The sequence below is a fragment of the Muscardinus avellanarius genome (genome assembly GCF_963383645.1).
Source record: "Muscardinus avellanarius genome assembly, chromosome: 7".
Taxonomy (NCBI): Eukaryota; Metazoa; Chordata; class Mammalia; order Rodentia; family Gliridae; genus Muscardinus; species Muscardinus avellanarius.
The window spans coordinates 88,493,394-88,518,321 of NC_137793.1; the positions used below are offsets into that span (position 1 = coordinate 88,493,394).

Below are 24,928 nucleotides of genomic sequence, written 5' to 3' on the forward strand. Positions count from 1 at the left end.
TCCACTTATTCCTATTGAGAACCTGCAACAGAGTGGTCGTGTACAGAAAGCACAATGATCTCTCCAGGGAATTCCTATCAGAACACATCAGGTGTCCTATGGAAGTAGACAGGTCTGCTGTAGAATATAAATGGTGGGGACTTCCTGTGTTCCTGAGGTGGGGCAAAATAATCCATAAACACATAATCCTTCTGGGCACGAAATGTTTCTGGACTGGCCAGCAAAGGACACTAGGAACAGAAGTGGGGGCAGAGTTGAGGAGAAGATGATTCCAGAGATGCGATATCTTCACGAGGACTCTGAGAATGTCCTTTGTTCCAGCATTCCTAGGTGATGGCACTGCTTGGTCTTATTCGTCAGTCAGTGTCGCTCTGCAGAGGCCAGTGGCCAAGGGTCAGGAAGCCACTGTATGTTGAGCAGAAAGTGCATCTCACATCTCAAGGCCAGTGAAGCCGGTTTGTGGCTGGGCCAAGAGGAGCAATGTGGAAAGGCCCCCTTTTTAGATGCCAATGGTCTGTAGAACCCGCCTCTCATTGTCATTAAGGTGGTCTGAGAACATTATGTAGCAGGGCTGCTGAGCAAACTGGCAGAGGAAATCTGTGAGATATGCCTGGGAGGGAAGAATAAGAGTAGCATTACTGATGTTCCTAGGGGGACAGAATCACCACCATGTGTTACAGGGAATACTGACTTTTAGACAAACTCTAGCTTCCTAAGGAGAGCCTTTTATATTCTTGATTCTAGTTTATGCACAACCCAGGGAATCAAAGTACTTTCGAGGCCATATCTCATGTTTCACCTGAGGATCATCACAACATAGTCTTGAGCAGCTGGATTATGACACTGGTATAAAACTTTTGGTGAAAAGTCCCAGCCTCCCCAAAGCCTTTGACCATCTAGAAAGACAGAAACGCTCTCCCTTGAGGCTCTCATAAAGACAAATAGATTTGAGCCTACATTTCTGCCTCTGTGGCTTGGGATATTATACCTTACAAAACCTCTTCTTTGGACACCCTCACCTGCAGGTCAATCCGATAGAGAGGATCCTTCAGGGCATCAGGATCTTCTTCCTCATCATCTTCATAGTAATCCTCCTCTGTTAAGACATAGCCAACACAGGGCAGGTCAGGACAGAGGCCTGTGATCAGCCCTGGGTGGGGATGCACCACTTCATGACTGAAGCAGAAGCCCAAGGAACATCCCTTGTAAGTCCACCTCTCTCCCCCCTTTCTTGGGTATCCCATTCTTGGCACCAATGTGCAAAATAAAGATATTTACCATCGCTGTCCTGTCCTCTTCTCAAACTCCTTACCGTATTTACTCGTAGCAAGAATGTCAGATAAGAGCTGGCCAGCTAAGCCATCTTCCTCTTCTTCTTCCTCCTGGTCTTCCCACATATCATTGGAGTCATCTGCTTGGAAATGGGAAGCAGCTAAAGCACATTCATACATTTTCCCCTGTCCAATTCCAAACAGGCCAGAGCAGAAGGACTCAAATATTTCTGCAATGTAGCCTGCAGGCCCCAGTGGCAGAGAACCATGGATGAAAAAACTCTTCCAGTAGATCTGTATGAAAATCTTGCCCTAGGTGCTCTCACCCCCAACCTCTGTGAGATTTGATAAGGCAGACCTGACAGTGCCAGACCTGAGCAGCCACTCAGTAAACTTGTTCTTTTAAAAATCTGACTCAACAAACCAAACTGACAATTTGTAACTTGATTTGTCAGGTTAAGTCTCCTGGGAGTAAGAGCTTGGTGCACCTTGACTCCACTCTGCAGGAGTGGCCCGGCGAGCAGCATTGGCTTCCATGACATTGGCGAGCTCGTTGATAATCAGCTTTAGGATCTTGACCAGCAAAGGAATGTTTGTCCAGCGCTCTGGGTCTGGGAAGGAGGGGAAAAAATTCAAGTCAGGTGGTTACTGGGCTCTCTTCTGGCAATGTCTCCACTGCCCCTGCAGTCCCACTCACCAGAGATTACCATCCCTCAGGGGCTTTCCCCTACCCCTGACATTTGGTTACCAAAGGATGACTTAAAGTTAGAGAACTTTATTCTGCCTCGTGTTATAACAGTTCAGAAGTTGGGAGAGATAGAGAGCTCAGGGACTGAAGGATATAGGTGCCTGTCAGTACTAAAGCTCTGAAACCAAATAATTGTACAAAGTGTACAGGTCAGCAGTTTGAAACATAGCATGGGTGATTATAAACCTACCTCAAAATCATCAGTGTCACAAGCCAAAGACAAGCTGATAACAAAGACATGCTGAATGAATACACACACACACACACACACACACACACACACACACACACACACACACACGCCAAAGTCCCAGAATAAAGCTGGAAGCTGGAGTTCCTTGGTACCTGAAATTCTTTTTGTCAATTTTCAACAACAGAAAGGAAACATATGTTCTGACCCATTGTTTGTCTGTAGCCTTCTGTCTTTTTTTTACTAGCAAATTATTATTATTATTATTGTTATTATTATTATTGTACTGGGGATTGAACCCAAGGGCTTCTACTTCTGAGCTACACCTCCCAGGCCCATTTTTAAAATTATTATTATTATTATTAATTATTATTATTATTATTATTATTATTATTATTATTATTATTTTTGCAGTAGTGGGGATGGAACCCAGGGGCAATCTACCTCCAAGCTACACCTCCAACCCTATTTTCTATTCCTTATTTTGAAACAGGGTGTCACTGAGTAGCGAAGGACCTAAGTAGCTGAGGCTGTCTGCAAACCATGATCTTCCTGTCTTAGCCTCCCAAAGGCTGGGGTTACAAGTGTGTGCCACCACGCCCAGCTTTAGCAATTATGTTTTAAAAATACAAATCACAGTGTATCTCTGACTCCCCTGAATTATCCTTAGACTCCATAGGGAAGGACTGAGGGTGGTAGCATCACTACTCACTTTTGGCTGTCTTAGAGCGGGTACGAACGCCCTCATCCATGCTGTAGATCTCTTCTCCCTTCACGTGGATATCCTGTAACCGCCTGTCATCTGCATTGATGCCATGCTGGAGCAGCTTACACAGTGCCACAGAGCTGGCATGGAAGAGCCAAAGAAGGTCCATCAACCATTCATCTAGAGTTCACTCCAAAGAGGTCATCCTTTATGTTCTAAAACTTATTTAATTTATTGTGGTACTGAGGATTGAACCCAGGGACATTCTATCTCTGAGCTACACCCCCAGCTCTATTTTATTTTTTAATTTGAAACAGGGTCTCACTAAGTTTCAAGGGCCTATTTAAGATGCTAAAGCTGGCCTTGAACCGGAGACCCTCCTGTCTCAGCCTCTCAAGTACTGGGGTTACAGGCTGTATCACCACACCCACCTTAAAACTTCCTTTTTGATGGTGAGAATTCTGTTTGTAACTAATTAGGAGAGATAATAGCTGAGAATGGTATTTGATGAGATAGTCTAATTAGTTCTGTTCTTGAACAGAGAGTAGCAAGCATCACAATGACTATCCATACTGTATATTCCAACAGGGATGTGCCCCAGTGGATTAAAAGTATAGCCAAGACTAGTAGAGCACCAGGATTAGAACGCTTGGGTTTATGAAGGAAAATAAGCTATTAGCAGTATTTATCAGGATGAAATCTGTGGCAGAGGAGGCTCTCTAGTCAGCACACATCAAAAATATATTATGTACCAGTATTCATTGTTTTGGGGGATTTCAAGATGGTAGCCACTCAAATAGGCAAGTTAGCAAGAAAAAGAAAAGGGGCAATTTGATATGTCAAACAAAAATCGATACTGTAAAAGTCAGGGAAGAAAGGAATGTGAGTAGGGGCAGAATGCTCAGAGAAGAAATATAAAGGTCTACCTGACTTTGCCTTCATACTGTCCATAGAACAGATGCTGTCGGCTCGTCCACTCAGCCATCACAAATTCCAAGGCAGGTTTGCCAGTAGGTCCTGGGAGGCTACACAGGAATTCTAAGAGAGGTTCCAGCTGAGTGTGTACCAGATGAGCGAACACCATGATCAAAGACTAGGGGATAGCAAGAAGGACATCTGCCTTAGGGAAATGGGATTCACAGACATAAGAGATAGAATGGGTCAATCAGAAAAGAGGCAGAATATATATATATATATGCACTGCAGGGACACCCACAGGGGAAGAGAACATGGAGACTTGTCTTGTTCATATTTCATGGACCAGAAGAGACCTGGATTTTACTTAAGTGTTCTACAAAGATAGTGAGAGGGTAAAACTCAAGGCCCACTTACTGATTTGCATCTCTGTCACCCAGAGATGGGAAGCCCAGCTCCCCACTGCCCTTACCTGCATAACACTGAGAGTCTCTGCCTGCTGCATTTTGCTGAGGATGCCTCGAAGAATTTGGTCCAGATTCTCCCCAAGCTCCCGCCCTGCCTTGGAAATGAGAGTGGAGACAAGGCGGCCCACGAAGGCTGCAGTGAACTCTGAGGTGCGGGGGTCTAGGAGCTGGCTCACCACTTGCATCACGTACCACAGTCCATTGTGGCCTTGCTCATCATGCCACTGGGCTACCTGCTCCAGCGTCACTGACACATAGGCCCGCAGGCACTCGCCACCATTCTAGGGAGAGAGAGGTGGTGAGCAAGACTAGCAACTGGGGGGTAAATGCCAGGAGACCCTTATCCTGTGTAGGCAAATTTTACTCTTTGAGACCTATACTTCATAAAATTGTTGAGCTCCAGGGTTTGTGGTGGGCTCATACCACTGGAGCTGGGAATTTACAGACAGACATGCATAACAACCCTCCTTCAGGATTGAACCCAGGGCATTCTATCTCCAAGCTACACCCCCAGCCTTTTATTTTTTATTTATTTATTTATTTATTTGGTGGTATTGGGGGGTGGAACCCAGAGGCTTTCTACCTCCGGGCTATACTCCCAGACCTATTTTATATTTTATTTTGAAACAGGGTCTCACTAAGTTGCTGAGAGCCTCACTAAGTAGCTGAGGCTGGCTTCGAACCCATGTGATCCTCCTGTCTCAGCCTCCCAAGTGTGGGGATTACAAGCGTGCACCACCACGCCCGGCTTCCAGCCTTTTATTTTGAAATAGGGTCTCACTAGGTTGCCGAGAGTGTCACTATGTTGTTGAGGATATCCTAAAATCTACAATCATCTTGTCTCAGACTCCCAAGTGTTGGGATTACAGATATGTGCCACCACACCCAGCTCTCAGCCTTTAACCTTTTGAGACAAAGTCTTGCTAAGTTGCTTAGCCTGACCTCACACTTGTGATCTTCCCGCCTCAGTGTCTCCAAGTTGCTGCTATTCCAGGCATGCACCACTGTACCTGGCCTCAAAAATGCATACTTTTGATCACAAGGAACACTGCTCAAACAAACTTGAGTTTTAACTGTAAAGATTAACCTCTGGTACTGAAAAATATTTCTCAGAGGTAACAATAATTGGGAGTACTATAGGTCTTTATGGGACTAAAGACAGACCTTAAATTACCGCTTGCCCAGGAAACTCCAAGTAATCCATATACAATGGCAAGTTTCTATATCTTTACAATCAATTGCAATAGTAAAGACCTGAGAAAGTAACCGAATCACCCAAGAAAGAAACAGGCATCCCTCACCTCTCCAAAGGCCTATTGTTTTGTTGACGTCAATAATAGAAGAAATATTCAGAAAGACTTTCTTATGGCCCCTGTCTAGATGTCTGTAATCTCTTCTATAGTAGCAATATTCAGATGGTCGGATGCCTGGTTCCACACTCTTTAAGGTTTTAACACACCCAAAGCACAGAATATTTTACTTTTAGAGCCTGAACCAACCCTTCCTGGGTCCTTCAGGTAAATACAGAATTGACAGGCAAGAAAGTGTGTCAGATACCTCATCCTACTACAAGCCCATGGCTGGGAGCCCCCGCCCCCCTTTCTCCATGTCTCAGATACCTGCATGGTGGCATTATCATCTGTGTGAAGGGTGCACTGTGCCACAGCAGGGAAAGCTTGGCAGATGAGAAGCTGGGAAAGTGGAGGTTTTGTATTCCGTACTACTGTGGTCAGGATATCAATGGCTGTCTGAGAAGAGAAAAAAGAAGAGTCAGAATTGCCTGTAGGGCAGGAGGTACCCAACAACCAAGATGTTTATTATGTGGATACAATATAGCAACATGACAAAAAACTCATGAAAGGCAAGTTTCCAAGAGAAAATTAGTAGATAGTCTCTTTGTGATAGCTCATTACTTTATTAGCCGCAGGAGGCGGGCAGCGCCCTGGGTAGCCAGGCGGCATACTCAGTGGTAGAGTGTAATGGTGGCACTCTCATCAATTCACTGAGGGCACCTCTGGAAAAAGAAAAACCACTTTCTTAAAGCCCAAGGTAATCTTTTTTTTCATTTCCTTCTGGTACTGAGGCTTGAACCCAGGAGTATTCTACCTTTGAGCTATATCCCCAGCCCTTTTTATTTATTTTGAAATACAGTCTCTTGCTAAGGCTGATCTTAAACCTTTGATCTTATCTCAGTCACAGAAGTACTGGCATTGGGTGGAGTAATTCAGTAAAATTATCCCAAGTAACTTCAATGCTATTTACTGGTTTCCCGTCAACTAGGTGCCATCTGTGGGAGGCGCTGACAGTTCCCTCTCACTGCCTCCCTTTCATGTACACAGGCCTTGTGGTCACTCACCGCACAGAGTCCTGCAGGGATCTTGTCTGCTGGGGCCTGCATTATGCTGACCAGAGTGGGAATCAGCCTCATCTGCATTGGGCCCTGACAGGCTTCGATCTGAGACAGCTCCTTGAAGATGTCCTGAGCCAGCGAGGCGACGACAGGATCTGAAGTGGACAAGGCAACACGAATCCCCTGCCTGATGGTCTGCATCTGCTTCTGCTTAATGATGCCTGCTGTTTTGCCCTAATCTATGTTAACAACTTCTGCACTGATTACGTATCACATACCTGGGGCCTAGTGGGGCCACATGAATAACCTGAAAGAACAGGAGAAATGCTAAATCTCCAAGAGGCAGAGTATGTATGTTTTCATTAAGGCAAGGACTAGTTATTAATAGCTACTCCTAAAACAAAACATGGCTTTTTTCCCCCTTTGTGGGCAAATCTGCTAAGGTCTTTGTTCTTATGAAACCTGGATCGGTTATGAAGTCAAATACTAAAAAAACAAACAAACAAAGAATAGCCCCTCTAATACTGTGCTATGAAGACATAAAAGTTTCAAAAACTGCTAAGACACTTTTTTTCTCTCAGGTCCTTATGTGTTGAGAAATCACACGTATTTCTTAGGGGTGGCCATGACAAACATGAATAACTCTCAAAGACACTCTGGAGCAAAAGGCAAAAATCTAAGAAAGCAGAGCCTTTAGTTTGACTTACTTTATGTATATAAAAAAGTATCTTCTATATAGCATACAAAAATATACGCAGTATACCGGGCATGGTGGTGCATGCTTGTACTCCCAGTACTTGGACGGCTGAGACAGGATGATTGCAGGTTCAAGGCCAGCCTTAGTTACTTATTGAGGCCCTCTGCAACTCAATGAGACCCTGTTTCAAAATAAAGAATAAAAAAATAGAGGTGGAGGTGTGGCCCGGAGGTAGAATCACTCTGGGTTCAAAACCTCCATACTACCAAAAAAAAAAAAAAATATATATATATATATATATGTGCAGTATACACTCAAGTATATGTGAAGAATCACATCACTGTAGCATTGCCAGGCACAATGGTGCAGGCCTATAATTCCGGTACTCAGGAGGTTGAAACAAGAGGATCACAAACTTGAGGCCAACCTGGCAAATCCCTGTTTCAAAAAAAAGTGGGGGTAGCCAGGTGTGGTGGCGCACGCTTGTAATGCTGAGACAGGAGGATCGCACGGGTTTGAAGCCAGCCTCAGCTACTTAGTGAGGCTTTCAGGAATTTCGTGAGACCCTGTTTCCAAATAAAATATAAAAGAGGTCTGGGAGTATAGCCCAGAGGTAGAAAGCCTTTGGGTTCCACCCCCAGTACCATCAAAAAAAAAAAAAAAAAAAAAAAAAAAAGAGGGGGGTATAGCGCAGTGACAGACCATTCCCCCCTTGTTCCAGCTCCAGTACCACAAAGATAAATAAGATAAAAATTAAAAATCACTACAGCATTGCTTATAATAGGAAAAAAATTTGGGACTAATCTACCTATCCAGTAACAGAATAGGTAAATAAATTATGATGAACGAAAAGAATGAAATGTATCCAAGCATGTAATATGGCTCTCTTGGAACATTTTTAAGTGAAAAAGCAGATCAAATAAAATGTTTAGTATAATAGTTAACGCCTATAATTTCTAAACATAAATAATGGAGCTCACTCTTCAAAAGCAAATCTCTTTAGTATTTGTTCTAATAATAAAGTATTAATAAATGTATCAATTATAAAAAGCTTAAAATGCAGAAAAATATTAAAAAAAAAAAAAAAACCTTGTCCTTGAACCTGCAATACTCCTATCTCAGCCTCCCAAGTTACTGGTATTACAAGTGTGTGTCACCACGCCTGGTTTTCTGGTACTTTTTCTATATACATATCTATATACATAATCTTTTCTAAGACAAAAAAACAAAATTTGGGATCATATTCTATGGACCTTTTTGGGAAGCATATCTTTTCACTTGTTATAAGGTATACATTCTCCCCATGTTTTAAAGCAATACGAAAATTCATTTTTAATGGTTATATAGTATTTCATTTTGTAGATATGACTTTTCTATTATTTCTAAAATTTTACTACTACAAAAAACATTCAATGAACTTTGTTCATAAACATTTCCACATCTTTTTCCTCAATTTCTTTCCCTCTAAATTATAGTTCTAGGATTCTTTTTGGGGGAGGGTAGAGGTAGGCACTGGGGATTGAAATGAGGGGCATTCAACCTCTGAGCTACACTCCCAGCCCTTTTTATTTTTTATTTGGAATATGGTGTCACTAAGTTGCTGAGGGTCTCACAATGTTGCTGATGATCTCAAACCTGAAAATTTCCCACCTCAGTCTCTCAATGAGAAATGTACTGGGTAACATTTGTGCGTCACCATGCCTGGTTCTAGGTAGGCTTTTTATGGGAAGCCTTTTCTTTTCTTTTTTTTGCGGGTCTGGAACCCAGGGGCATTCGACCTCCAAGCTACACCCCCTGCCCTATTTTTTATTCTTTATTTTGAAACAGGGTCTCACTAAGTTGCAGAGGGCCTCACTAAGTAGGTGAGGCTGTCCGCGAACCACGATCCTCTGTCTCAGCCTCCCAAATGCTGGGATTACAAGTGTCTACCACCACACCCGGCTTATGAGAAGCTTTTAATTTAGTTTACTACTCCATCAAAGTTCTGAATTACATCTCCTGTTTGTTGCCTTTTATCACGATCACACCTCCTTCAGTCCTTATTAAAGGAGAGAAAGCATTCAGGAATAGGTATTCTCCTTTTTCCTGCTGCTATACCTACAGCATAACTATTCTTTGCTAATTAAAAGCCACATCTTTTGCTTATGATACTTAAGATCATCAGACCCCAGAGAAACTTTTACCTAGATTTACCAGCCACCACCTTTGTTTAGTGCCTCTTATTAACACATCCTCCCTGATGGCATACCATTACTGTACTTTAGGAAAATAGCGATGGTGAAGGGGCAGATTTTGCTTTCCGTGCTTGCTGTGAATTCTGGGTCTACTGTACACACGATGCATAGGGTCTCCATCACCAGGTTGAGGACCTCTGAGCTGAACTGGGCTGCTAGGTGAATCAAGCCATCAAGGATGCTGGGGAGGAAGGGCTGAAGTACATGAGTACTCTCTGAGACTTTCAGTTGGTCACAGTAACTAGAGACAAATAGATAGGCAAAAATTACAAGCAGATCCCTCGATTCCTGGTTTTTCCAATCTCACATTTTACAGCATTTATATATAGAGCTTTATAAAGCTATTTCTAGAGTTAGGTATGATTTTACATATTTCTATGGAATATCACATAAACATTTTCTATATTCTTAGTTGTTTTTTTTTTTTTTTTGGTGTGTGTGTGTGGTACTGGGGGTGGAACCCAGGGGCTTTTCTACCTCCGGGCTATACTCTCCCAGACCTATTTTATACTTTATTTGGAAACAGGGTCTCACTAAGTTGCTGAGAGCCTCACTAAGTAGCTGAAGCTGGCTTTGAATCTGTGCGATCCTCCTGTTTCAGCCTCCAAAGCGCTAAGATTACAAACATGTGCCACCACGCCCGGCTCTATATTCTTAGTTATTAAATAAGTTAATACTTAATCACAGTCTTAAGATTTGGATATATATTCCTCTATTTCCCAAGTTTGTCATTATGCCTGGCTAGTTAGAGTATTTAATGGGAGATTACTTTTAGCTTTCATGTTATAAAGATTTTTCTTCAGTTTTTTTCAGAGAATAAGAGTAATTTGTCAATGCGTATTTGCAAAATTACTTTTCTATCTACAGAATTTAAAGTTCTCTATGCATAGTTCCATTGTATTCACCTCTGAAGTATTTGCCTAGTACTGTTTTAAGTGCCTTTTTCTCTCTTTACGGGGGGTAGTAGAGATCGAACCCAGGGAATTCTATCTCTAAGCTACACTCCATGCACTATTTTATTATTTTAAAACAAGGTCTCACTAAGTTGATGAGGTTGGCTTCAAGCCTGTGATCCTCCTGTCTCAGCCTCACAAGTACTGGGACTGCAAGGATGCACCACCACACCTAGCTACTAAAAGCTACTAAAAGTTTGTGTGTGTGTGTGTGTGTGTGTGTGTGTGTGTGTGTGTGTGTGTATATATATATTTTTTTTTTTGGTGATACTGGGGTTCCTGGAAGCCCTTCTACCTTCAGGCTACACTCCCAGACCTATTTTTACATTTTATATTTGGAAACAGGGTCTCCTAAGCCAGTGCGCGCGGCTGGCTTCGAACCTGCGCAATCCTCCTGTCTCTGCCTCCCAAGCGCGGGGATTACAAGCGTGTGCCACCACGCCCGGCAGAAAAAGTTTATATTTTTGTTTAAAAGCAACAGAACATGTTTTTATGTTAAAAGAACCTACTACAAAAACAACTCCCAATAGGCACTCAATAAATGGTTTTCAATTTTTGTTTTTAGTGCTTTATAGTGATATAACTTGTATTAGCTGTCAAAGCTCCCTAATGACTAAGGGCTTTCATTTCAAGATTTGGCCATAGACTTTTTGACTGTTGGGAAACAAAGTCTTAATTTATTTCCTATCATCTGTTTTGGGGATTGAACCGAAAGGTCCTGCATGTGCTAGGCAAGCGCTACCATGCCCTGTTCATAATGTCGTCTTCTTTTTTTGTGTGTGTGTGGCACTGGGGATAGAACTCAGGGGTATTCTACTTCCGAGTTACACCATTGGCCCTATTTATTATTCCAAAACAGGGTCTCACTGAGTCACAAAGGGCCTTGCTAACTAGCTGAGGCTGTCCGTGAACTGCAATCCTCCAGTTTCCGCCTCCCGAATGCTGGGATTACAACCGTGTGCCACCATGCCTAGAGTTAATGTCTTCATTTTTAAAAATACCACCATCAGCTGGGCGTGGTAGCACACGCTTGGAATCCCAGTACTTGGGAGGCTGAGACAGGAGGATCGCACAGGTTCGAAGCCAGCCTCAGCTACTTAGTGAGGCCCTGTTTCCAAATAAAATACAAAATAGGTCTGGGAGTGTAGCCCAGAGGTAGAAAGCCTCTGGGTTCCATCCCCAGCACCACAAAACAAACAAACAAAACAAACAAACAAACAAAACAGCAACAACAATAACAACAAACACCTTCTTCAACCCTACTTTTCCAGAAGACTAAAGTGCCCTCTGGCCATGGTCAGCTTTTACTTCTGCAGACTTGGTTTTGGGTCCATTTCTCTACCCTTACTTGGCTCTGCCTTATCAACCTGGTTCCCACCTAAGGCTTTATAGTTATTTCCCCCTCTAATGAATTGGAAAATTGTATATATCTGATAAATCAATTTCCAAGAGGGCAAATCCTGCCCTGTCGATAACAACAGAACCCACTGTCTTCTTCAGTCCCTCCCTCCCTACAAACCCTTCAATGAAATGACTTGGCTCAAAAAAACAAAACAAAACAGCTCATTAATCAAATCACAGATCACACTGGATCTTTGTATGTCATGTTAAAAGAGTTTGGATGCGCTGGGCGTGGTGGCGCACGCTTGTAATCCCAGCTTTTGCGAGGCTGAGACAGGAGGATGGCACAGGTTCGAAGCCAGCCTCAGCTAGTTAGTGAGGCTCTCAGCAACTTAGTGAGACCCTGTTTCCAAATAAAGTATAAAATAGGTCTGGGAGAGTATAGCCCGGAGGTAGAAAAGCCCCAGGGTTCCACTCCCAGTACCACAAAAACAAAACAAAACAAAAACAAAACAAAGAGTTTGGATGTTATTTTGGAAGCCAGTATTTTTCAATCTTTTAAAAAATTGTTCCTAATACTTTATCCTATCCCTAAAGTATTCAAGGAAAACATGTACCCCAAAGGGGTACAAAAGTATATTCCAACAACTTAGGAGGCTGAGGCAGAAGAATCACAAATTCCAGGCCAGCCTGGCAACTTAGTAAGACCCTGTCTCAAAATAAAAAATGGGCTGGAATTTTGCTTAGTATTACAGCCTCTAGATTCAATCCCCAGATCATTTGTGTGTGTGTACACACATCCCAGGAAGATGGTCTATGTTTGGCTTCATGGACTACCTGGCATAATACGGCTTTCTTCTGAGGTGCCTTTATGTTGGAACTTGAAGAGCACAACTAGGAACCATGATGGGTTTTAATCCCAAGAACTGGGCACAGCCAACACAGGCCCGGAAGCCCAGTACTTGGGAAGCTGAGACAGAAAGATGCAAATTCAAAGCCAGTCTCAGCAAGTCTGCAAGACCATGTTTTAAAATAAAAATAAAAAGGGATGGGGTGTAGCTTCTAGGTTGAGTGTCTCTGGGTTCAATCCATAAGAACACAAACACACACACATCCCGACACACACACACACACACACACACACACACACACACCACGCATGAACAACAAAATCAGTTCTCTTATTTTAGAAAGGTCAGCCTGACAGCTCAAATAATCAGGGGTGCAGCAGTATAAGGCTGGAGGTAGAAAACTCAAATAGGAAGCTGCTGCAGTAATTCAGGAAAGAGAAGCTAAGAACATACTCTAGAGTAGCAGCAGTGGAAAGAAAGAAGGAAAAGATGAGAGGCTTAGGAACCAAGATCTAAAAGTGAAGAACTGGGACCTTTGGCTTAATACAGCAGGGAATGTGTTTCTTTTCCCTCCCTCCCTTTTTTTTTTTTTTTTTTTTGGCAGTACTAGAGATTAGAGATTAAACCCAGGGGCATTTTATTTACAAGTTACATGCCCAGCCCCCACCCCCCTTTGCAGTACTGGGGATGGAACCCAGGGGTTATTCTACCTATGAGCTACATCCCTAGCCCTACTTTTTATTCTTTATTTTGAAATAGGGTCTGATTCTCAAAGGGTCTCACTAAGTAGGTGAGGCTGTCCACGAACCGCGATCCTCCTGTCTCAGCCTCCAGGCTGAGACAAGCTTGTGCCACCACGCCTGCCTCATGCCCAGCTCTATCTATCTATCTATCTATCTATCTATCTATCTATCTATCTATCTATCTGTGGTACTGGGGTTCCTGGAAATCCTTCTACCTCTGGGCTACACTCACAGACACATTTTTTAAAATATATTTTTATTTGGAAACAGGGACTCTTAAGCCAGCGAGGTTGGCTTTGAACCTGCGCGATCCTCCTGTCTCCGCCTCCCAAGCGCAGGGATTACAAATGTGTGCCACCACGCTTGGCTTTATTTTTATTTTTTATTTTTAAAACAGAGCCTTGCCAGGCATGGCGGTGCACGCTTGTAATCCCCGCGCTTGGGAGGCTGAGACAGGAGGATCGCACAGGTTCGAAGCCAGCCTCAGCTACTTAGTGAGGCTCTCAGCAACTGAGACCCTGTTTCCAAATAAAATATAAAATAGGTCTGGGAGTATAGCCTGGCAGTACAAAGCCTCTGGGTTCCACCCCCAGTACCACCAAAAAAAAAAAAAAAAAAAAAAAGAGTCTTATTAGGTTTCTCAGAGTCTTACTAAATTGCTGAGACTGGTCTCAAACCTGCAATTCTCTTATCTCAGCCTCTCTCTCAAATACTAAGATTATAGGTACTACCATGCCCAACAAGATCTCTATCTTGAAGTTAAAAATAAAGGATATAAGAGAAGATTTCTACCTTTACTTCAGCAAAGAGTATAGGTAGGGCACGCCTGGAGATGGTAAACAGGCTCAGTAGTCAATATGTTGTTTGTTTTCAGGTCCTTATAAGAAATCTATCCTGGTATGGATAGTAAGCAGTGGACATATTAATTTGGAGTTCAGGAGAAAGTCTGACATAAACATAACTTGAGAAATGTGATATAAGTATAATTATTTATCAATAAATATCTTGAACCAAAAATTATTCTTGAGTCAGAAAGACAGTTTGCAATAATACGTAAAGTATGCTGTGTAGAACTAAAGCTGGAGCACAAGAAAAAAGCAAGGATGGTGTGATGCCCACTCAAAGGTTGCTGAGAAAGAAGTTTCAGTAATATGATATGGATGTAAGCGATTGCAACTGGCTTGAAAACTAAATAGGGCCAGGTGCGGTGGCACACGCTTGTAATCCCTGCGCTTGGGAGGCGGAGACAGGAGGATCACGCAGGTTCAAAGCCAGCCACGCTGGCTTAAGAGACCCTATTTCCAAATAAAAAAGTATAAAAATAGGTCTGGGAGTGTAGCCCGGAGGCAGAAGGGCTTCCAGGAAACCCAGTACCACAAAAAAAAAGAAGAAGAAAAAAAAAATAGGAAAAAACCAAATGGCTGTGAGAAAAAGAAATCTTTTGGTAGTATAATTCTTAACCTGGAACCCACAGCTAGACTTCAAGGGATTCAATGTGTGAAACTGTAAGATTTTGTAAACATGTATGAGTGTCCATTTCTCTGGCATGATTTTTTTTCGTATTTCAAGAAGCAATTAATGCAAATACATGGAAATCAAGTTTTACAAAGGTGGGAAGTAACACAAGCAGTGACTACTGGCTTACAATCCAGGAAAAAATTCTTAACACGAATGCCGTACCCAGGTTAGGGCTCTCTCTTCTCAGATACTTGGAGTGGTCTCAATGCTTTCTGGAAAGCTTTTAGTTCGTCCCTCATCACAATGGCATTTTAAATTAAATTAGAGCCAAAGATCTACTTTACTTAGACTGCACAGAAAAAGATGAGCCCCTATTCATAGCTGTAACATTAAGTATTTAATTAGCAAATGTAGACAGAACAGGTAGTTCCTTAATGTTTTTTATTTTTATTTATTTATTTATTTATTTATTTATTTATTTATTTATTTTTATTTATTTATTTTTTTGGTGGTACTGGGGTTCCTGGAAGCCCTTCTACCTCCGGGCTACACTCCCAGACCTATTTTTGCATTTTTATTTGAAAACAGGGTCTCCTAAGCCAGCGCGCGGCTGGCTTCAAACCTGCGCGATCCTCCTGTCTCTGCCTCCCAAGCGCGGGGATTACAAGCGTGCGCCACCACGCCCGGCCTTTAATGTTTTTTAAAGATATCATCTATCAGGCTGGGCGTGGTGGCACAGGTTGTAATCCCCTTACTTGGGAGGCGGAGACAGGGGGATTACGCAGGTTCGAAGCCAGCCTTGCTGGATTAAGAGACTGTAAAAAAAAAAAAAAAAAAAAAAATATATATATATATATATATATATATATATATATATATCTGTCTGTCTGGGAGTGTAGCCCTGAGGTAGAAGGGTTCCATTCCCAGTACCACAAAAAAAGATATCATCCATCTATCTATCTATCTACCTACCTACCTACCTACCTACCTATCTGTAAACAAATGCATGGTATCTTGATTTTTGCCTTGAAAGGTACAAACACACGGCAGGCAGCACATGAATTTTATGTTGGGAGTGTTTAGAATTCAATTGAGATATATTCTTAAATATATCTTAAAATATTCCTTTAAATAACAGTACTCCCTCTAGGCAGGAATGTAAACAAATGGTTATAGAGTCTTTTGTGTACTAGGTGTGAAAAAGAGAGGTAAAACTGGAAAAATATGTTCAGTGTGGTGGCCCATGCCTGTAATCCTAGTACTTAGAGGCTGAGACAGGAGGATTACAAGTTTGAAGTCAGCCATTACAACTTAGTGAGGCTCTCAGCAACCTAGCAAGGCTGCTTCCAAATAAGAAACTTTTAAAAATTAGGGGGTGTAGCTGACAGGTAGACTGCCTCTGGGTTCAATTCCCAGTTACCACCCCCCCAAAAAAGTAAAATAAAAATAAAGAAAGAAAAGAAGGGAGGGAGGGAGGGAAAGAAAGAAAAAAAGCAGTTACTGCTGTGGGCTCTACTCCCGCTTCTATCATTCATCAGCCGTGAAATCCTTTGCAAGTTATTTATCTCTCAAAACCTAAGATTCTTCACCTTGGAAAGAAAGGAGGTTGACTTGGATGGCCCCAGAGCTAGAGTGCATTTAAAGGGAATGAGGAACAAAAGAGAGTGGGGCATCATCTTCTGGACTCATAAGAGCCACGCCACCAGCCTAGCTTCCTCCTTCCTTCCCTCCCTTCTTGCAGTCTTGAAGATGAAACCCAGGAGCTCTTTACCACTAAGCAACATCCCTAGTCCTTTAATTGTGAGACAGTCTTGCCAAGGCTAGACTTGAACTTGTGATTCTCCTGCCTCAGCCTCCCAAGTTACCCTGCACCTCTGTGCCTGGCCCAACATTCATCTTGAAGGAGATCTTAAGCAGAACTTACCAAGCAACATAAAACACTGTACAACTGTGGTCTGTAATATCGACTCTGAATAATCTCTTAAAGTAATTCTTATCACCCTAGGGTACCAGACTTACCCCCAGATGGCTCTCACAGCAGAAATTCGAACTGATGGGGGTTGTGACTCATGAAGACCACTAACTGTAGCCTGTAGGAACTGCTGAATCAGTTCAGGGGACATAGCAACAGTGAACCGACTGGCAGCCCAAAGTGCCCGGCCCAGGAGGAAAGGAGACACTAGAAGAAAAAGCAACTGCAGTTAGACAATGACAGTTCCCGCTACATGTCCTTCCTCTCGCCCACCTCTGCACCTCAAGTGTTCACGAGTAACTACATGCTACACAATACATACAACTTACTTGAGAGAAAAAGCATGATCTCAAGGTAAAAGTAAATGTGTGGCCTATGGTACAGAACCAATTTCCCAGTTTTACTGTTTTTTTGGTACTGGGGATTGAACCTAGAGGCATTCTACCTCTGAGCTAGATCACTAGCTCATTTATTTTATTTTGAAACAAGGTCTCACTAAATTGCTGAGACTGGCCTAAAACCTGCAATCCTCCTATCTCAATCTCCCAAGTACTGAGATTACAGGTGTGTACCATCACACTGGGTTTATTTTCACTTCTTTTTTTATTGAGTGTGGTACTGGGGATCAAACTCAGAGGCATTCTACCTCTGAGCTATACTCCCAGCACTATTTTTATTTTGAAACAGGTTGCTATTTTGCTCACTAGGTTGATGAGAGTCTCAATGTTTGCTGAAGCTGTCCTTGAGCCTGTGATCCTCCTGTCTCAACCTTCCAAATTCTGAGATTACTGGCAGGCACTACTATGCACAGCTTAGTTACACTTTTTAATACTGGTGAAACAGCTCTTGGATATTCTGAGACTCAAAAGTTACGAATCCAGTCCCCACCCCTAGCTCTTACTATTCCTTTATCTGCATTATTAGTCTTCTAAAGGCTTTCCCGACTGCCATTTTCTTCCTACTCTTGGGCCACTACTATCACATTGTAAATTATAATTCTAATCATGGCAATGTTTATTTATAATCCACCAGTGAATTCTACAGTCCACGAACTAAAGACCACTTTAGTCAGCATGGCATTCAAGGCATCCTAAGATCAGTGATTCTACTGGTACCTATGATTTCTCTTTACATCTTCCAAACTCCAGCATATACCTTTCTCCAGAAACCCACATCTTTGCTACCTCTGTGCTTTGTTTATAAGCCAACAAACCTTCCTCTCTTTGTATCATCTAACTGTTCTTAGACTGAAATAATCCTGTTTCTGAGCCACAGACTTCCATGTTCTTCAGCTTTCTCAACAGCTTTTGTATTTTGTTTGGTATTCCAGTCACTGATATGCCATAGGGTTTAACTTAGTTACCCATAAAAAAACATCTGGTTGACAGGATCTGTTGAACAGACCCTAACAAACCAGTCAATTATATCTAATACTTTGCATAATATAGAGCAGCAATTCTCAAACAACTGATCCAGAAGCTCTTAGAAATCCCTAAGTTAAGGCCGGGCATGGTGGCGCACGCTTGTAATCCCTGCGCTTGGGAGGCAGAGGCAGGAGGATCGAGGCCAGCCACGCTGGCTTAAGAGACCCTGTTTCAAAAATACAGAAAATAGGTTTGGGAATGTAGCCCAGAGGTAGAAGGGCTTCCAGGAACCCCAGTACCACCAAAAAAAAAAAAAAAAAAAAAAGATATCCCTAAATTAAAATCATTTTTATATTAACACTAAGACATTGTTTTCATTTTCATTCCTTCACAAGCGCAGGTGGAGATTTTCAGAGGTTATGAAATATGTAATGTCATGGCTCTGACAATTGAGGGAATGCATGCAAGCAAAATTCTTGTATTTTAAAGAACTTTTCAGTTTTTAGTATACTAAATTTGTGTGTGTGTGTGTGTGTGTGTGTTACTGGGTATGGAACCCAGGAGGGTCATTCTACCTCTGAGCTACACCCCTAGCCCTATTTTTTATTCTTTATTTTGAAACAGGGTCTCACTGAGTTGCAAGGGCCTCACTAAATAGCTGAGGCTGGCCGCAAACCACAATCCTTCTGTCTCAGCCTCCCAAATGCTGGGATTACAAGTGAGGGCCACCACACCCGGCTAGTATATTAAATATTGATAAATAAAAAACACATTAAAAACCTCCTTGGCAGGGTGTGGAGTCACATACCTAAAATTCCAGTGACTCAGGAGGCTAAGACCAAAAGATGAGAGGCCAGCCTGGGAAACTTAGTGAAATTCTGTCTCAAAATAGAAATGGCCAGGGATATTGCTCAGTGGTAGAACACACCTGGGTCTGATCACTAATATTACAATAAAAAGTAATTATTGATAATGGCTAGTATAGAAAGCTGTTAGCTAAACTGGGCATGGGGGGTGCATGCTTATAATCCCAGTACATGGGACGCGAAAACAGAAGGACCAGGGATCTTTGCCAGCCTCAGCTAAGTAGTGAGGCTTTCTGCAACTTAGTGAGACCCTGTTTCAAAATAAAGAATAAAAAAAAAAGAGGACTTCCGGGAAGATGGAGACCGAGAAAAGCGGGGCTTAAGAGTCCCGCTAACAACCAATCTCCATTACCACAAAAAGAGCGCCTTTCATAGCCAGAAAACACCATCACCAGAAAAACAAAAAAACCACCAGGCTCCAGAGAGAAAGCGGACTGAGAACAGAGCTCAGGGCCACAGAGGAGACACACGCGCCCGAGGACGCGGCAGCAGCGCCATACTGCCGGCGGCAGCGGCGAACTCAGCGGACGGCTACAGCAAGCCGAGGTGAGCCGATGCGGAACAGCCAGGCGGGATCTTTCGGCGCAGACAGCATTTAAAGCTCCCAGTGGCTGAGCTCAGCACACGCTGCAGGGATTCAGAGTGGAAATCAAAACCAGAGAAGAAAAAATACGCCAGCCTCATGGCCGAGGGCGTGGCAGAGGCGCCATATTGCCACCGGCGGCGGCAGCAGCAGTGAATTCACCGAGTCCAGTACAGCTACATCTACGTACTCAAGAACAGTGAGTCAAATTGCGGGCCACAGAGGAGAAATCCCAGTATTGTGCCTCCTGGGACTTGACCCAGTGAGGGAGTGGTGGTGGCAGAGATATCACACCATAGGAGAGCGTGCAACCTGGCACCCCCCATAGTTTAAAGCAGCCTTTATCGACTCCCTGGGTCGGAGACTCTGTGATACAACCCAGTAAAGGAGTAGTAGGGTCTGAGATAATACAGACTCGAGATCCAGAGCACCTTAAGTGAAGCCATAGTGACCCAAGGGAAGAACCCAGAGAAGGCACAAACCTCCGAAATCATGGGAAAGAGGAATAACAATGGAGTAATGAATGTGCACAACCCCACAACATCAGAACCTGATAAAACAGAAAATCAGAGATTTCTAGAAGATCAAATCAGGAAAATAACTGTAGAAATAATAGAGGTGCTTCGAAAAGAACTCAGAGAGAGCCAAAAAGAGATAAAGGATGCAATTAATGAAGTAAAGGCCTCAATTCAAAGCACAAACAACCGATTAGACCACATGGAGAACAGAATCTCGCTCTTAGAAGATGAGCATTCCAAAAATGAATGCATAGTTTCTAATCTAGAAAAAGATACCCAACAGCAGGAATCTGACATTGAAGAAATATGGGCCCATCTTAAGAGAGCTAACCTAAGAATAATTGGAATAGAGGAGGGAAAAGAAAGTGATACCAAAGGGATCAACAATCTCTTCAAGGAAGTAATAGCAGAAAATTTTCCAAATATAGAGCAAGAGGTTGATACACAGATCCAGGAAACTTATAGAACTTCCTTTAGACAGGATCCGAGAAGAGGATCCCCACGCCATATAATTGCCAAAATGACCAATGTGGAAGCCAAGCAGAGAATCTTAAAGGCAACAAAAGCAAAGGGCCAAGTGACATTCAGAGGCAAACCAATTAGAATCACTCCAGACTTCCCAAACCAAGTCATGAGAGCCAGAAGGGCTTGGAGTAACATATTCCAAACTCTGAAAGAAAACAACTTCCAGCCAAAAATTTCCTATCCAGCAAAACTTTCTATCAAATTAGATGGAGAAATAAGAAGCTTCCATGACAAACAGAAACTGAAGGAATTTATGTCTTCAAAACCAGCGCTAGAGAAAATACTCAGAGATTAACTACAAAGAAGAAATAGGTAACACTCACCAGAACCAGAGAAACAAGAGTTTCCATCCAACAGACAACTAAGATTGGTTATCTGTGGAGATTCATTATTTATGTTAGTCTTTTACCTATCTCTAAATTGTATTGTTTGCCTTTATTGTTGTTAATTTTTAGGATTTCTAGTTGGAATATTAATATACCTTCAGATATAGCATTTGGAAATATTTTATCCAATTCTATTAGTAACTTTTAATTCTGTTTACATTGTCTTTGGATATACAATATTTTCTTTTATTTAAAAAAATAAATAAATAAAGAATAAAAAAATAGGTCTAGGGGTATAGCTTGGAGGTAGAATGTTCCTGGGGTTCAATCCCCAGTACCACAAAAAAAAAAAAAAAAAATTTAAAAGAAAAAGAAAGCTGTTAACTATAAGCAGGATTCACAAATAATATATATCAAGCCTTTTCCAAATATTGATTATTGATTTTAGAGTAATAAATATGTTTTTGAAGATTCTTTGTAGGCAAACTCTTCAAGAAATGTGCCAATGAGGCTGGGCGTGATGGCACATGCTTGTAATCCAAGCATTTGGGAGGCTGAGACAGGAGGATTGTGGTTCGAGGACAGCCTCAGCTACTACTTAGTGAGGCCCTTTGCAACTCAGTGTGACCTTGTTTCCAAATAAAGAATAAAAAATAGAACTAGAGGTGTTGCTTGGTGGTAGAATGCCCCTGGGTTCCATCCCCAGTAACAAAAATAAATAAATAAAAAAGAAAAAGAAATGTGCCAAAGAATTTTAAGAAATCTTGACCCTTTCTTTTTTTTTTTTTGGTGGTGGTACTGGGGTTCCTGGAAGCCCTTCTACCTCCGGGCTACACTCCCAGACCTATTTTATACTTTTTTATTTGGAAACAGGGTCTCTTAAGCCAGCATGGTTGGCTTTGAACCTGCACGATCCTGTCTCCGCCACCCAAGCTATGGGATTACAAGCATGCGCCACAATGCCCAGCTTGACCCTTTCTTTTTAAACTTTGTTTTGTGGTACTAGGAATTAACCCCAAGGGCATTCTACCTCCAAGATATACCCCCAGCCCTATTTTATTTCTTTGTTTTAAAACAGGGTCTTACTAGGTTATTAAGTCTTGCTACATTGCTAAGACTGTCCTTGAACTGCAATCCTGTGGTCTCAGCCTCCCAAGTACTGAGATTGCAGGTGTGTGCCACCAATGCCCAGTTCTGACACTTTAACATGTAATCATGGAATGTTTATTTTACGTTGGGCCCTCTAGAACATAATGACATATCAGACATAATTTTTACTGCTCATCAACTATAATACAATGCAGTATAAGACAAGTGCAAAGCGAAATAAGATATTCCCAAAAGGGGCTCTGGATGGGCAATCCATCCATCCATCCATCCATCCATCCATCCATCCATCCTTCCTTCCTTCCTTTTCTTTCTCCCCCCTCCCTCTCTTTTTCTTTCTTTCTGGTACTGGAACCCAGGGACATTCTACCTTTGAGCTACACCCCCAGCCCTATTTTTTATTCTTTATTTTGAAACAGGATCTCACTGAGTTGTAAAAGGCCTCACTAAGTAGTAGCTGAGGCAGGCTGGATGTGGTGGTGCACGCTTGTAATCCCAGCATTCAGGAGGCTGAGACCGGAGGATCGCGGTTCGCGGACAGCCTCAGCTACTTAGTGAGGCCCTCTGCAACTCAGTGAGACCCGGTTTCAAAATAAAGAATAAAAAATAGGGCAGGGGGTCGAATGCCCCTGGGTTCCATTCCTAAACCCACCAAAAAAAAAAAAAAAAAAAAAAAAAAGTAGTAGCTGAGGCTGGTTGTGACCTGTGATTCTCCTGTCTCAGTCTCCTGAATGCTGGGGTTACAAGCGTGTGCCACCACGCCCGGCTCTAACCATTTCAATTTTGTAGTTCAGAGAATGGATGTGATGGGGTGATATATCCTATAACAGATTACCTATTCAGAGGCACAGAGCAGAATGTTTTCAAATTATATGTTACTCCCAGGACTATCCAATGAATGCAAGGCAACTGAGTAGTTGAGAATAGAGCATACAATATCCAATGTCCCATAATTTAAGTACTGAGAGGGAAGGACACATAGTATTTTGGAGTAAGAATGTGGCTCTAAGGATGAGAATAGGCATGATGTAAGCAGAAGCAATGTAGCAGAAAATGTCACATTGAGAGACAACAATGACTTTTATTAGCTATTGCTCTGGGGAATTCAGTCTGATGCTAAGACTAATTTTTTTTTCTTCCTTTTTTGGTACTGAGAACTGAACCCAGGGTTGCTTTACTACTAAGTTATATACCTAGCCCTATTTTTATTAATTACTATTATTACTATTATTTTTTTGGGGGGGGCAGTACTGGGGATGGAATCCAGGGGCATTCAACCTCTGAGCTACACTCCCAATGGTATTTCATTCTTTATTTTGAAACAGGGTTTCACTAAGTAGCCTCACTAAGTAACTGAGGTTGGTCTCCAACCTGCGATTCTTCTGTCTCAGCCTCTCAAGTACTAGGATTATAAGTGTGTGCCACTATGCCTGGCTCCTTTTTTAATTTGAGAAGGGAGTTTCACTAAGTTGTCAAAGTTGGCCTCAAACTTTTGCTCCTTCTCTCTCAGCCTTCTACATAGCTGAAATTACAGGTATGTACCACCATGTCCAGCTACTTTTTTCTTTTTAAGGCAAGTAGCTAACATGGACATGAGAAAGAAATATTTTAATTATTTGGATACCGGCCAACAATACAGTTTGAGAAAAATGACAGGAAACAAACAGGAAGAATGAGCCTAACTGGCATCCTGGGCCTATTAATGAGAGCAGATGTCATGCCAGAATGCTTATGGTACAACAACCAGATCTGTATCTCAATGTAATGCCCAAAGCAGCCATGCTGGGAGTAATTTGGGAGAAAATATAAACAGCATGGAAGAATCATGACCTAGGTAATATTAAGCTCTTTGTAGGTTGAGTCTGAACCAACATCTCTGGGCTGTCTTGGAGGTTCTGAGGAATTCAAGTTCTAGGGTGCAAAGAATTCCCATTCGGAGGACACAAGAATACTTGGCTTATCTATGGAAGTGAAAAAAGTAACTGAACTGAATTGACAACAGACCTAAAGATCTTCTAGAATCCTAGCACACACTGAAATATACCTGAGAGGTTGAGGTCTGCAAGGATGACATTGGTCAGGAACCCATGCATGTCAAAATGGATCCTGCCATTTTTCACACTGTCAGTGATGATAGTCTTCACTGAGCCTAGGGCGAGCATGCACGCCTCATGAATCTTCCACCTGCAAAAGGAATACCATAGTCTGATAAAACAAACTGCACTGCCAAAAGACAAATAAACAACAACAAAAAAAGAGGGCAGAAATTCAGGAAAGGGCACCCCAGCCCAATCTGACCCCAAATGGTTATTTATCTACTCTTCCAGTCTAAACACTTATTAAATTACTCTAAAAAGAGTAAAATAGCAGATATTTTTTCCTAACTAGAAGCAAAATAAGTCCTTTAAGGAAACTTTAAAAGGAACGAAACAAAAGCAGTTTAACCAATTATTAAGGTTGGGAAGATCTGCTTTATTTATTTTTTAAGTTTATTTGTGGTACTGGGGGTGGAACCCAGGGCTTTTCTACCTCTGGGCTATACTCTCAGACCTATTTTATACTTTATTTGGAAACAGGGTCTCACTAAGTAGCTGAGGCTGGCTTCGACCCTGTGCGATCCTCCTGTCTCAGCCTCCCAAGCGCTGGGATTACAAGCGTGTGCCACCATGCCCAGCAAGATCTGCTTTAAAATACACGATTCAAAGAAAGGATCTGTTTGCCTCAGATCTGATGTGTACTATCA

At 42.2% G+C, this 24,928-nt stretch overlaps 1 protein-coding gene across 1 annotated transcript in view; it reads right to left on the bottom strand.

Moving 5' to 3' along the window:
- Positions 1-499: 499 nt before the first annotated feature.
- Positions 500-24,928, bottom strand: part of IPO9 (importin 9) — a gene marked incomplete at both ends in the record, with an annotated part of 55,923 nt that continues 31,494 nt past the window's right edge. The window contains 12 exon segments of the mRNA XM_080698343.1: positions 500-610; positions 1,020-1,096; positions 1,313-1,411; positions 1,760-1,882; positions 2,922-3,055; positions 3,842-4,008; positions 4,303-4,578; positions 5,917-6,045; positions 6,654-6,802; positions 9,593-9,819; positions 16,944-17,103; positions 24,230-24,369. Of these exon segments, the coding sequence (XP_080554469.1) occupies positions 500-610; positions 1,020-1,096; positions 1,313-1,411; positions 1,760-1,882; positions 2,922-3,055; positions 3,842-4,008; positions 4,303-4,578; positions 5,917-6,045; positions 6,654-6,802; positions 9,593-9,819; positions 16,944-17,103; positions 24,230-24,369 (1,792 nt within the window).